Below are 12,866 nucleotides of genomic sequence, written 5' to 3' on the forward strand. Positions count from 1 at the left end.
GTTGAAGAGGTAACAGATGTCCAAACAAAAACGGAAAATAACATCCATACCATCAGGCTGAAAGTCGCCAACACAGAGATTGTGAACGTCTATAAGCCCCCAGGACAACCGTGGGTAAATGAAGCTGCTCAAAATATTCCACATCCAGGAATAGTAATTGGAGATTTCAACAGCCATAACACGCAATGGGGCTACAGAACCACGAATGAAGATGGTGAGAAAGTATCAGAATGGGCTGAAATGGAATGGACAGTGTATTGAAAGGATGATATAAGAAGAACATCAACAAAAATAAAACAAGGATAGTGGTAAATTTGGTGATGCTGAGGAAATTAGATTAGGAAATGAGACACTTAAAGCAGAATAATTGATGATGGCTGAAGTAAAGAAGATATAAAATGTAGACTGGCAATGGCAAGGAAAGCATTCCTGAAGAAGCGAAATTTGTTAACATCAAATATAAATTAAGTGTTAGGAAGTCTTTTCTCAAAGTATTTGTATGGATCATAGCTATGTATGGAAGTGAAACATGGATCAATGATAAGCAATTTAGACAAGAAGAGAATAGAAGCTTTTTAAATGCAGTGCTACAGAATAATTATGAAGATTAGATGGGTAGATAATATACCCTTTCCACTCCAACGTCGAGTGCCACTCGACATCGCGAAATTTGTTTTCCGCTCCGATGTCGAGCCTCATTCAACATGACTTTTCGAAGCTCTCAGACATATTTTGAGTCTACTAGGCATTATAGCTGCAGTGTGCTGCCATCTCGGAGAACTAGTGTTAACTCAGTGTCGAACAGTAGCAGCTGTGTTAAGTCAAAGAGTGTAATTATTACGTTCAAGTCCATGCGCTCGAAATGGCTAGTTCTTCATGTACAGTCCTTTTTGAGGAAAAGCTTTTAGATCTTTTAGAGCAATCTCTAAGTGAAAACGAGAGTGAAAATGATTTTGATTATGACAGTGTTTCATTTCAAAACAATTCGAGTGACAGTGACGAAGAAAACAGTGACAGTGTGCATGTTTCTAGTGGTTCAGCAGAGGATTCGTGGTGAATGTGGAGTGACACTGACACTGACTTCACAGATTTTCCTTTTGACGAATCAAAGTGTGATTTTATAACAGAAAGTAGTTCTGTTCCATCATCGTTTGTCGGATTCTTTCAATTAATTTTTACAGATAACCTACTTCAACAAATATCAGATGAAACGAATAGGTATGCTACATCAAAAATACATGAAGTGACACCACTTCCACAAAATTCTGCATGGTGGGACTGGAGAAATGTTACCATGGAAGAAATGAAACCCTTCCATGGTGTGCTACTGAATATGGCATTACAAAAGTGTAAGAACTTGCAGGACTTTTTTTCAAGAGAATGGTTACAATCATCCAACTTCTTTCCAGACTGTTTTAGTCGCTGACAATTTATGCAAATTTTCTGGGCACTTCATGTTTCTAATCCGACGAGTGCTACACATGTCAACAGTGAGGTTCAGTCACGTCTGAGTAAAGTGACAAATGTACTGAATTACTTGTCTGGCACGTTTCTCGAAATTTATCGACCATATCAGTATTTAGCTGCTGATGAATCTACAGTATCGTTCAAGGGTCGTATATCATTCAAAATGTACAATCCTCAAAAACCAACAAAATGGGGACTCAGAGTTTATGTAATTTCGGATTCATCAAATGGTTATACCTGCAGTTTGATACCCTATTTTGGCGCTGTAACAACTGAGTCATTGATTTGTCCACACTTGAATTTTTCTGAGAGAATAGTTCTTCAGCTGCTAGCTAATATCAGAAATGCTACAGGGCAATCAGGGTATCATTTGTACACTGACCGTTTTTATACAAGTGTTGCATTAGCTGATGAGCTGTTGAAACAGAACACGCATCTCACAGGAATGATTCGAGCCAATTGCAAAAACCTTCCAGCTGCAATCAAGAAAGGAGCTCTGCGTCTAAGGAAGCATGAAATAAAATGCCTCCACAACAACAAAATGTTGGTTCTGGCATGGCAAGATAAATGAACAGTTCTGATGCTCTCTACAAAAGCCAATAACTCAGTGTCACTTATAGAAAGGAGAAACAGAAAGGAAAGGGAAGAAATAAAGAAACCAAATGTGATTATTGCTTATACTTCAAAGATGGGTGGAGTTGATCGATCTGACCATTTTATTTCCCGTTACGGTTTTGTAATGAAAAGTCTCAAGTGGTGGCGAAAACTATACTTCTGGCTGTTGGAGGTAGAGCTTGTAAACAGCTATTTACTATACAAGAACCACTGTGAGAAAAACAACTTGACAATACTGTCTCACAAAGTGTTCCGTAAAAGTGTTATAAGAGGATTAGTTGTTGAAGAAAGAACTCAAGGACAGAAATGAGGATGTCGTTCAACTTCTGATGACGAGGAACGCTTGAATGGAAAGTTGCAAATTATCAACAAGCTTCCTGGGAACAAGCATAAAGATTGTGCAGTGTGCTCAGACAGAAAAAAGAAAGGTGACAGGCGTGAAACTGTGTATTATTGCGGAACATGCTCACGAAACCCAGCTCTTCACCCTGAAGGGTGTTTCAAAAAATACCACACAATGGAAAGTTTTGTACTGTAAAAGCTTATGTAAATATATGAATGAAAGCACACATTTTGCTTTAATGTATACCCCAATTGTTGGCCAGCGGCCACATTGTTTCCACAAAGAGATCCGCGCAAATCTCTGCGGTGCACTGCTGCCCAGGCAGCGGCGATTTAAATAAGAGTGCGCGGAGCCGCCCTGTGTCTGCCTTACAGAGTGCAAAGGTCTAATGAGGAGGTTCTGAACAGAATTGGGAAGAAAAGAAATTTGTGGCACAACCTGACTAGAAGAAGGGACCATTTGATTGGACACATTCTAAAACATAAAAGGGATAGCCAATTTAGTATTTGGGGGGAGGGGGGGGGGGCGGGTAAAAATCATTGCAGAAGTCCAAGAGATTAATGCAGTAAGCAAATTCAGGAGGATGTATGTTACAGCAGTTATTTGAAGATGGAGAAGCTCACACAGGATTGAGTTGCATGAAGAGCTGCATCAAACCATCTTCAGTCTGTAGATCACAACAATTACATCTTTAAATTTGTCCTCTACCCCTTCCTTCATAGCCATTTTCCACATCCTCATTTTTTAGATGCTTGTATTCTCTTTTGCCTATTTCATTTTTATTTTTCCTCCTTTCATCACTTAGATTCGATATATCATGAACTATCAAAGGATTTCTACTGGCCTTTGTGTTTTTACCTATGTTTTCCCCCATTGCCTGCAGTATTTCATCCCCGAAGGTTACCCATTCATCTTCTGTGCCCATCTACCCTGTTTCAGTGAGCTGTTGTGTAAGGCTGTCTATGAAACTCTCAACAGACTCTGGCATCTGTAATTCGCTATCCTTCTGCAATGTCTTTGGTTGTAATCTGCAGTTCATAACCAGTAATTTCTGGTCAGAGTCCACATCTATCACTGGATATGTTTTGCTGTTTAAAATCTGATTTTTCCTGTGTTGCCAAGTCTCTTTCATGTACACAGACTTCTTTCATGATTTTAAAACCAAATCTTAAAGATGATTAAATTGTACTATGTGAAGAATTCCACCATGTGGCTTCCTTTTCCATTCCTTTCTCTCGGACCACATTCACCTACTATTTTTCCTTCTCTTCCTTTACTTAGCATTAAATTCCAGTCTCCCATCACAATTACATTTTTGTCTTCATTAACTATCTGAATAATTTCTTTTATATCATTATATGTTCCCTCAATCTCTTCTTCAAATTACAGTTATTATAACAACAGTATTTTGATATTTGAATCAACAGCATATGAATTTTTTTGAGAACACCTCAACTTGAAGTAGTGCTTGGACTGAGCATAATAATTCAGTTTCATAGAAAAAGTATTTTATAGTAAGGTAAGACCCCATCATAAAAGGGGGAATTAGACTAGATTTTTATTTTCCCTAATATAATATGATAGCCAACATAGCAATGGTCTTGGCAGCATCATAGATATTTCCAAAGTAAGATAAATTTAGAGAGATGTGCTGCAGCTGTACTAATTATTTATTCAAACCATGATCGGTGTTGATTTTAAACTCCCATCTTCAGCTGTATGAAGTTATTGTATTTGACAACACATAACATGTGACTGGGCCAGTCAGTGCAAGAGTTCCAGACACTATATGTTGGCAGAAACTGTCTACTGCAGGGTATTAATGCTTACTACTACTAGTAGTAGATATACCTTGAGTCTGGATGCCATCTTGTTGCTGGAGTCTCCATCAACAGTGAGGTGCAGGTCACCTCTGACACCGTTCCCTTCCACAAAGTTGATGACATTTGTGCTGCTTTCCCCCCTTATTTTCGAACCTGCCCTAGGGTGCATCCTTGATTTCTGGGCCTCGTCCCATCCAGACGCAGTGCTCTGTTTCTGCTGAGCATAACCCCATTCCAGTCTCCCCTTATGGATACACATCAAGGAGCTTAGTCAGCTCAGCAACCCTAGGTTGATTGAACCACTGCAAATCAACAATCAACATCCACATACAAGTAGAAATGTACCCTATACCATGTCCAAAAATCTCCTCACACAGCTTGTTGGAGTAGAATATTTTTCTAAAACTGATCTTATCAATGCATATTTGCAGATCCTGCTTGATGAGCAGTTGCAAAGCATTGTGGTTCTCAACAACACTCTCTTTGGTTTATATAAATACAAGCTTCTGACTTTTGGGATCTCTTCTACTCTGGCAGTCTTCCAGAGGTATCTGGGGACAGTTAACCATGTTCGGATTCACTTGCACTAAATATTTTGATTATGTAACTGTCATGGGCACTATGCCTCAGGACAACCTGCCTTTCCACCTTATTGACTATGTTATGTGGTGATAGGCTAAAATGCCACTTAGAAAAATGAAAGTTTTTCCAGGAACAAGTGGAATACCTCAAACACTTGCTCAAAAAAGAAGAGATCCAGCCCACTGATCACATCACATCTACTGACTCTCCCCTAATCCAAAAACTTACAAAAAACTTACAGAAGCTGCAAGTTTTTTTTGGGAAAGGTGAATTCAAAGTTCCTCCCGCAGGTGGCCCATATCATGCATCCACTAAACCAGATGTGAAAGAAAGGTATTCAGTAGAGTTGGACAACTGTTTTTCACACAGTTGAAGTGTATGCTGCAGTCTGCCAGTCAGCATGCTGCCTATGTTCATTGGTTCTGGCCACAGGTACCTATCCATAAGGCAGTGGTGCAGTGCTGGCAATGAGGAGCTATGATGGTAGTCAGCATCCAGTCGCCTGTGCGTCAAAGGTGCTGACACCTTCTCAAAAGTAAGAGTTGCAGATAGAAGAGGATGCTTTAGCGATTGTCTTCGCTATTAAGAAGGTCCATGTTCATATATTCATGACTAACTTCACTTTGATGCAGACACTCTGTCTCACCAAACTGTGGGGCCAAACTCAGCCTTTGTCCAGAAGTATATTACATGGTGAATAGCTCTTGGTTTCAAGCCAGGTGGTACTGTTAAAATATTGTGACATGTTAAGAAGTGTCATACTTATTATTTTCTGACAAAATCTTATGTTTTCATGTAGACGTGCAATGGAGCCAACCTTTGAAAAGGATTCCAGTATGGCTGCATGAAATGATGCAAACACACATAGTGACATACTCATATGCCAAGCCATGTGCTATGTTTTCCAGGGGTGGGCCCTCAAAGAATACCAATCCAGGGTTTCAAGCCTGTTCCCACTTGTGCCACTGTCCGTTGGTCATCAATGATGACTTTTTGATAGAGAGACAGATATTAACCATGTTAACATCCTGACTGCCCAACGGCCTCTGGTTTTACAATTCCTCCATTGTGGCCACAGGCGAACAAGCGAAAGTGCGAGCATGGTAACACACTTACTGGCCAGGTTTAAACAGTGATGTGGAAGCTACGGTGTACAGCTGTTTTGCTTGTGCCTGGCATCAGGCCACACCACCCCAGTCTTTTGGCCCCTGGCCTGCCCCCTGTTGCCCCTGGAACTGTATTCATTTGGACTCCTCTGGCCAATTTCTAAGGTCTGTGCGGCTAATAGCCATGAATGCTTATTCTAAATACTCAAACAAGAGCAGCACGCGGCATCCACCACAGTTGACGTCACAGTTAATGCGCTCGTCCAGATTCTAGCGATAGAAGGGCTTCCCTGAACCATTCAGTTGGACAATGGATCCAAATTCGTGGTGACAGCTTTCAAACAGTTCTGCTCCTCAGACAGCATAAAACACATCTTTAGTCTGCCATTTCACCCATCCTCCATGGAACTCATCAGCAGCCATTAGGCAGTGTGGCTACATCTGTGAGCACTTGCATCACTGTGATGCAGTGTTGGTCTCGTTTTACCATACCCCTCTTGCCAGCTGATTAGCACTCATGGCAGTACTGTATGTGGCTCTGCATTCAGTTGCGTATTCGTAAGCTCTTGTATCATTCTCCTTACAGTTGGTTTTGGTCTCAGATTTCACTACATCTTAGGTTTCTGCACTCTGGATTACACATTTGTATTTTGTTATTCTGCCATGTTATCTCCATTTTCCTCTTTTTGTTCAACTTAGTGATCCGCTATTGGCAACACCTGGCAGGTCAGTCCAGTCTCAATGGGTTCTTTAGTTGTTCCCAATTTCCTGCTGAATTTTGGTCACAGCACATGAGGAGTTGATTCAGACAGTAACTCAGATGCATGTTTTAATTTGATAAAACTGGAGTGCAGCTAATGTCCCATTATGAATGTTTCTTTTCTACATTTCTAGATACTATTTAGAATTATCATAGGTCCAGATGATCTTCATTTTTAGGGCGGAGGTGAGCTTAGGATAGATTCATGGGAATATTTCAGCAATCAGTATTTCAACAATCAATTTATATAGGTGTAAATGCTGTTCTGCTATTTACCATAGTTGGTATGTGTATAAAAATTAACCTGAGGAGGTGACCAAAAACAGTATCATCAGGCTAACATTGCTTAGGCTAAATTAACTACAGCTACAAAAATTTCATTCGAGATGGAATGTGACTTATGGGCAAGCTAGGCACTGGTTGTCAGTGGACTTGACTGAGTATCCAATATCCCTTAATCTCATGTAAAAACATACAGATATAAAAAAAACCCTATTGATGTGTACTTATATATATGTGTCAGGGTTGATTCAAGTGACAATTCACTGCTATAATCTGGGCAAAAAGGTCAGACAGCTTCTGAACAAAATGAGACATTGTTTTAGCTCATCTATAGCATAAACTTCTTTAGCTGTTGACACATACATTCTTCACTAAATAAATTTGAATACAACAGTAACTGAAATGATTACGAGAGAAGCCAAATGGATATACAGTATAACAGCCAGTACATGTACTTGGTAAATTCTCTACAATGAAGTTAGCTTTTTTTTAAAGGTCTTGTGCCTATCTTGTGAGGACACAGCATTACACATATTGGAAGTTTTTTGCATTAATGATGTTTCCTTTAAAATGCTAGTAATCAAACACACAAAGGACTATGAATCTCAGTAACAGAGGGATGAATAACAAAACATTTACTGTTGCAGGATGCAGAAACATACTCACTACAGCTGGAGGCAGAGATTTCTGATTTAGTGAAAGAAAAAGCAGATCTCGCAGAAATGTTGTTGGACAATCAAAGGGAGAATCTTGCATGGGAGAAGAAGGTGCAGATGGCCTTAGAGACAAAACACAACATTCGAATGGAGAAGGGAACAGAGGGGGAAATTGGAGCAATGAAGAATGAGATACACAGAATGCAGGTATTGTCTTCATTTTATTTTCTTAAACGTTTTACATTAGGGGTCCATGTTTACCATAAAGCAGGTAACATGATTTGTTTTGTTTACCAAATGTAAATTTTTAAAGATTTATAAATGTAAAGATATAACAGGTTAAGCTATTCACACATAATGCACTATTATTTGGAACGCAATGGCTGATTGAAATTATGATCACTTCACATTCACTATGGTCTCTTCCATCTGACTTACTCACCTCTACTGTCAATAAGGCTTGTAGTCCAGAATGAGATTTTCACTCTGCAGCGGAGTGTGCACTGATATGAAACTTCCTAGCAGATTAAAACTGTGTGCCGGACCGAGACTCGAACTCAGGACCTTTGCCTTTCGCGGGCAAGTGCTCTAACCAGTTGTTAGAGCACTTGCCTGCGAAAGGCAAATGTCCTGAGTTCGAGTCTCGGTCCGGCACACAGTTTTAATCTGCCAGGAAGTTTCAAGGCTTGTAATGTTTAATTTTTAATTGCTATGAATGTATTTAGAGTAGAGTGAGCGAAATAAGATCCCCAACAGTTGCAGCATGCTTGACATGGCTGTTTCACACATATACCTCAACCAGTCATATATTGTAATGTTCTATATGTGTCAATGGCAGTGGTTCATTGATGTAATATCTATATAGATGGCTGCCGTTTCCACCAGTAGCTGTTTGTGCTTCACAGTTGAAAGCCCCCAACATCACTACCATCTGTTCGTGATGTATCTCACTGACGCTATAAACAAGGTTTTCTTGAATTTTGCTCACAAAAAGAAGGAATAAGGCAAGGAACATATGAACAGCAATAGTAAAAACTCGCTATTATTACCTAAAGTAACCAAGAGAAATGATGGTTAAGTTCTAAAACAGACATAGTACTTCAATATTTTAATGCAGTATTAAATGACATATTACTTCAGTGTAGATATCACTGAAATGAATTGAATGAAGTCTAACCTGTTGTCTGCAGAAAGACTTCTTATGGTTAATTCTAAGAAAATAGCAACTTTAGATGAATTTATTTTTATTTATTTATTTATTTTTTTAACTTAGAAGGGTAGTGGCACTACCTAAAAACAAAGGATTACAGTAAATTTTTTTGAAATGTTTAGAGTTGCAATACTCTGTGACAGATAGAATGGTCACCATATTGCATTAGCATTGTTCATGTTTAATGTTGTTACCAGGCCTGGTAGGGTATACAGTGGGTGCAGACGGTGTCAGATGTTGAGTGATCACTGTGATGGATACAGATAAGCTGCATACTCATGTAAGGCAGCTTTACCATCACCTGACATAGTTTGAAAGGGGCTTCATTATGGACCTTTATTTGGCTGATTGGTCAAACCATGCAATATCCAGATTTTGGGGCATTTGAATGTTACAGAGGCCCAATGTTGGACTGCATGGGAATGTGAGGTTAAGCATATTCATTATCCAGCTTCTGGTCAATGTGTGACCACCACATAGGAGAACTGCAGTATTGTGCACCAATCACATCATAACCCCTTCACATCTGTGCATGCATCTGAGAACAAGTAATGGACTCCGTGCAACTCTGAATGTCATCCTGCACCATTGGTTGGAGACAAGCAGCAGCCGAATTAAGGAATTACCATTCCTGTGTAGGCTCCCTTTGACACAACACAACACAGACAGCTGCATTTGGAATGGTGCTGTGACCTGAAAAGATGGGTTGCTGATGAATGGCATCACATTTTGTTCATCATGGATGATCATTGTTGGGGAGTATGGCGGTGACCAGGGTAGAAGTCCCATTCTTATAGTGTTTTGGAAAGGCAGAGCAGTGTTACTCCTGGCATCATGATGTGGAGAGCTATCAAGTATGACTTCAGGTCATGGCTGGTAGTGATTGAGGGAAATCTGACGGTTACAAGTATGTGAAGGATGTCGGCGTCATCATCTCTCATGCACCAGTATTGCAGTGCAATTTTTTGAGAAGTTAATGCTTGTCCACACATGGCACTTGTCTCTATGAATTGTCTGCATGATGTTGAGGTATTTCCATGGCCAGCAAGATACCCAGAGAGAACATGGGTGGAATCAACTTGGGTGGCAACTCCATCCCCCTGCCTGTATCCAGAATATCAAGGACCAGTTAGAATAATTGTGGGCCAGCTTCCATCAGGAGAGGTTAAGATGACTCCATTCCACCCTTCCCAATGAATTAGTGCATGCATCCAGGTCAGTAGGGTGCAACCTCATACTGATAATTGGGCTCATACCGCCAAGTTCACAGTAAATTTGACTCGATTTTTTAATCACTGAGATAACATCATATACCTCCTTAACTCATGAACTTACAGTTCATTAGATTAAATACTGAAGCAAGCCACACCATTAGAAAAAATGGTTTCCTTAATAGTCTGATGAGAATTTATGACTTTTTAGGTTGTTAATGGGGTAGTGTGAGATCAAATGAAGAAGAATTTACTATATTGTGATTAGATTTTCCCGTAACTAAATAGATGATCTTTAAAGTGAGATCGCCATGAATGCAAGGGAGAGTAATGTTACATATCATATTGATAGTAAGGGTGTTAGAGATAAGGCACAGGCTTAGATTGGACAAAAATGAAGGAGCACCCATAATAAACCTTCCATTCTTCAGGAAAGTGCGTGCTGTTTTGAAACTTCTAGAGAGATTCAAACTGTGCACTGAAATGGGACTTGAATCTGAAAACTTTCCTTTAGCAGGCAGTGAGTTATCAACACACAAGTCATGAAGAGCCATCACAGCTTTACTTCTGCCACGATCTCTCTCCCAACTTCCAAATTTCACAGGAGCTTTCATGCATATGTTTCAAGGGCTAGCTCTCTTGTAGAGAAGGAAGATTAGAGTTTAGTGTCCTGTCAATAATAAGGCATTTAGAGGCAAAGCACAAACTCAGATTGAGTGAGAAAGGGGAAGGAGGTTGGCTTTGCTCTTTCAAATTAACCCGTCAAGGCATTTACCTGAAACAATTTTGGGAAATTATGAAAAATCTACATCTATACAGTTAGATCATGATTTTAACCACCAGCCTCCCAAACCACTGCATCACCTCACTTGGTAGCACACCTGACAGAAAGGATACTGCTGAGAAAATGGGTTAGCAACAGCCTAGAGGTTTGTTTCAAGACTGTCTATTGCTTTCAAAGCAAAACACGCAAAACACGCATTGTTTTGAAAGTTCTTGTCAAATTAAAACTGTGTGCTTGTCCAGGACTCAAACCCAAAAACTTACCTTCTACAAGCATTGTTCTTTATGACAAAACCATCCAGGCATCACTCACATCCCATCCTCACAATCTCACCTCTGCCAGTATTTCTCTACTTCTTTTTAAACTTCACAAATGCTTTGTAAAGAAAACTGTCTTCCAGGAATACATGTCCAGTAAGGTATGCAGGAGAACTTCTGAGCAGTTTGGAAAGCAGGAAAGAACTGACAGAAGTGAAGCTGTATGGGCAGATTGTGGGTCATGCTCTATTGCCTGTGAAATGCAAGATTCCAGACTTAAATCGCAGTGTGGCACCTGCAAGGAAATTCACTGTTCCATTTAAAAGGAATCACTCCAACTTTTACCTTGAACATTCTATTGAAATTATCTAAAACCTGACACTGCTTGGACCAACATGTGTTTGAAACCCACTCCTCTATTATACAAACCCATTGCTTTATTCACAATGAATTATTATAAATATTACCTTTTAATTAATTATTATGACAAAGTTCCATGTACATAACATGTTTTTCTACACCGACATGCATACTCTTCATGTTATGCTAAGGGAACATTCAGATTTCTACCTGTTTCATTCGTAGATAGATTAAGGCTAGAATGTCTGTTTATATATATTTTTGTGAACTGTTACTTAGTTTCATCTAATTGTCTACGAGATGCTTCACTGAAATTCCATTCTCAAGATTTTTGAAGTAGGATTTTAACTGATAGTATGTATCGTTCTTCAAGCATCTGGCAGTTTACATTTTGTATCATTTCCATTTCACAGCCAAGGTATGTTTTTCTGACATTGTACCCAAAACTAAATCCTCCTCTTCCTATATTCATTCTTCACAACTCAAGTAACTTTTCATTAGCCCCTCGACCTCAGCAGAGTCTGAGATCCTCCTCCTCATGCACTTTCCTTGCCATATGAAGCTATTCATGTAACTCCTGTACTGCTGTAACTGTCTCGTCTACCATATTAAAGTGACATAATGCAGTGATATTACTGGTAAGATCTACTTTGTTGTACGAAGAACCAGCAGGTGAAATGGCTAGTCATAAACTAGCTGATGTGCAGTTGCTGGTGAGTTTTCTGTATAGACATAAAGGCCACTAAAATGGTTTTTGGGACTCAAATACACAGTTTATATTTTCACATGATAGAGCTGTAACCTCAGTGCCTTCTTCCCTATGCAGCAATATAGATTCATGGTCTTAACAGAAGCACCTCAGAATTTCAAGGGTGTGAAACTGAACCGTGGCTAATTTTTTAAATTCTTGCTACATGTACCAATTGTCTTTCATTATATACCTTTTTATTACGTCCTTCTTGTGTGCCTAATATATACTTAAAATTTCCTTTTTTGTCTATCTTTCAAAGTTTGCTGCTTTATCTCATTTTCATTCATTTCTGAATCTGTGTGATTTCTTTATCTCTGACCTGCTGACAGTCCATTCTGTCACTTCTAGTTTCTCAGGTTTTCCAATTCCATTTGCATGTGGCATTTCACCCTTCTGATAACCACACACATTAGCATGCCACTTCTGAGATTTAGGGAGACACATTAGCCCTGGATGGAATCCATTCATCATATTAACAATGAGGACCAGTGTGCAAACCAACCGGCCAGGGTGGCCGAGCGGTTCTAGGCACTACAGTCTGGAACCGCGCGACCGCTACGGTCGCAGGTTTGAATCCTGCCTCGGGCTTGGATGTGTGTGATGTCCTTAGGTTAGTTAGGTTTAAGTAGTTCTAAGTTCTAGGGGACTGATGACCTCAG

At 39.6% G+C, this 12,866-nt stretch overlaps 1 protein-coding gene across 1 annotated transcript in view; it reads left to right on the top strand.

Moving 5' to 3' along the window:
• The window catches only part of LOC126154773 (coiled-coil domain-containing protein 40), a 241,992-nt gene that overhangs the window by 211,622 nt on the left and 17,504 nt on the right, over positions 1–12,866 (top strand). The window contains exon 8 of the mRNA XM_049916184.1: positions 7,626–7,841. Coding sequence (XP_049772141.1) covers positions 7,626–7,841 — 216 coding nt within the window. The remainder of the gene's footprint in view (positions 1–7,625; positions 7,842–12,866) is intronic.

The sequence above is a fragment of the Schistocerca cancellata genome, chromosome 2 (genome assembly GCF_023864275.1).
Source record: "Schistocerca cancellata isolate TAMUIC-IGC-003103 chromosome 2, iqSchCanc2.1, whole genome shotgun sequence".
Classification (NCBI taxonomy): Eukaryota; Metazoa; Arthropoda; class Insecta; order Orthoptera; family Acrididae; genus Schistocerca; species Schistocerca cancellata.